Below are 1,158 nucleotides of genomic sequence, written 5' to 3' on the forward strand. Positions count from 1 at the left end.
CCTCAACAAGCAAATGGAGCGGAGCAAACAGTCTTAAAGCTGCTGTGTTGCCTTGTGTCATAGCTAAACACCACCAGCAGATGGCACCCTAATGCTGCAGTGTTGAAATAGTAGTTTAGTAGGTAGGTGATAGGTTTGATGCAGGTAAATATGGCATGCAGCAGACGATAGTAAACCAACTGGTTTGTTGAGAAGATTAAAGATGAGAAGTGTTGTCTTTACATGCAGAGACAGCAGGATGATGATATGCAGTGTGCAGTGCAAGCTGGGATACTAACGGTCAAGGGGTGCTTAGGAGATGAGGGGCAGGAGTCAGAGTCTGGAGAGCTCTGCTTGGGCACCGAAGCACACTCCTACCAACAAGAGGCACAGTGTGATAAGTCACTAATAACTATACATGACTACACATGAAGACAGTAGGTCTGAGGTTAGAGAGTGATGGAGAAGAAACCTGGGATGGAATCACAAGAATGAGTTATTGTTAATAGAAGTCATTAAAAGAGAAAGATAAAAAAGACAAGTTAGGGTTTAAACTGCAAACATCTTGGATTTCGGCTTCAGAGATGTTCAATATTTAGTCCAATAAGCTTCTTCTTTTCCTGATCTGCATCAACAACAATGTACACTGAAGAAACTAACAAAACACCAACATATAGGGTGTTGTTTTTAAATCTAGCCACTCTTTAGCCAGTTCTTTTAACTCGTGCATATTGTTAGATCCCATATTAGAACCATTTCTTTAATGTGACTTGCTAAACTCTGCATCAGGGAGGGTTAAAAAAAGAAAAGAAAAAAATACGTGCCTAGTTGCATAATAAAAAGTGCAGGGACTAGTTTTTGGAGCTTTGCCCAAACTGAAGGGTAAGGTTGAGGATGTCTAAATCTCTGCAGCGTCTCCTTTCTTTTATCAGTTTGTATTCTGTGAGCTTTCCTTTCAGAAGCCCTGAGCGGAAAGTGAGAAAAGCTTGTGGTGATTCATTTTCTAATCTCTAACACGTTTATTTTCCTCCTGACTTAAAAGGTAAAAATCAATTTCAGACCGTTTTACAATGTTTTACTTTTTCTACCTGTGAAATGGGAAGAAAAAAGTTCTCCAGTTGAAACAGGTGAAAAGAAAATTAGCCAAGTTTGTAAAAAAGTTTCTTAGGTAAAAAAAAA

At 39.0% G+C, this 1,158-nt stretch overlaps 1 protein-coding gene across 1 annotated transcript in view; it reads right to left on the reverse strand.

Moving 5' to 3' along the window:
- Positions 1–1,158, reverse strand: part of arhgap12b (Rho GTPase activating protein 12b) — a 62,369-nt gene that overhangs the window by 7,116 nt on the left and 54,095 nt on the right. The window contains exon 7 of the mRNA XM_005740590.1: positions 223–353. Within this exon, the coding sequence (XP_005740647.1) occupies positions 223–353 (131 nt within the window). The remainder of the gene's footprint in view (positions 1–222; positions 354–1,158) is intronic.

This window comes from Pundamilia nyererei, unplaced genomic scaffold, assembly GCF_000239375.1.
Source record: "Pundamilia nyererei isolate P.nyererei 1_Seehausen unplaced genomic scaffold, PunNye1.0 scaffold00101, whole genome shotgun sequence".
Classification (NCBI taxonomy): domain Eukaryota; kingdom Metazoa; phylum Chordata; class Actinopteri; order Cichliformes; family Cichlidae; genus Pundamilia; species Pundamilia nyererei.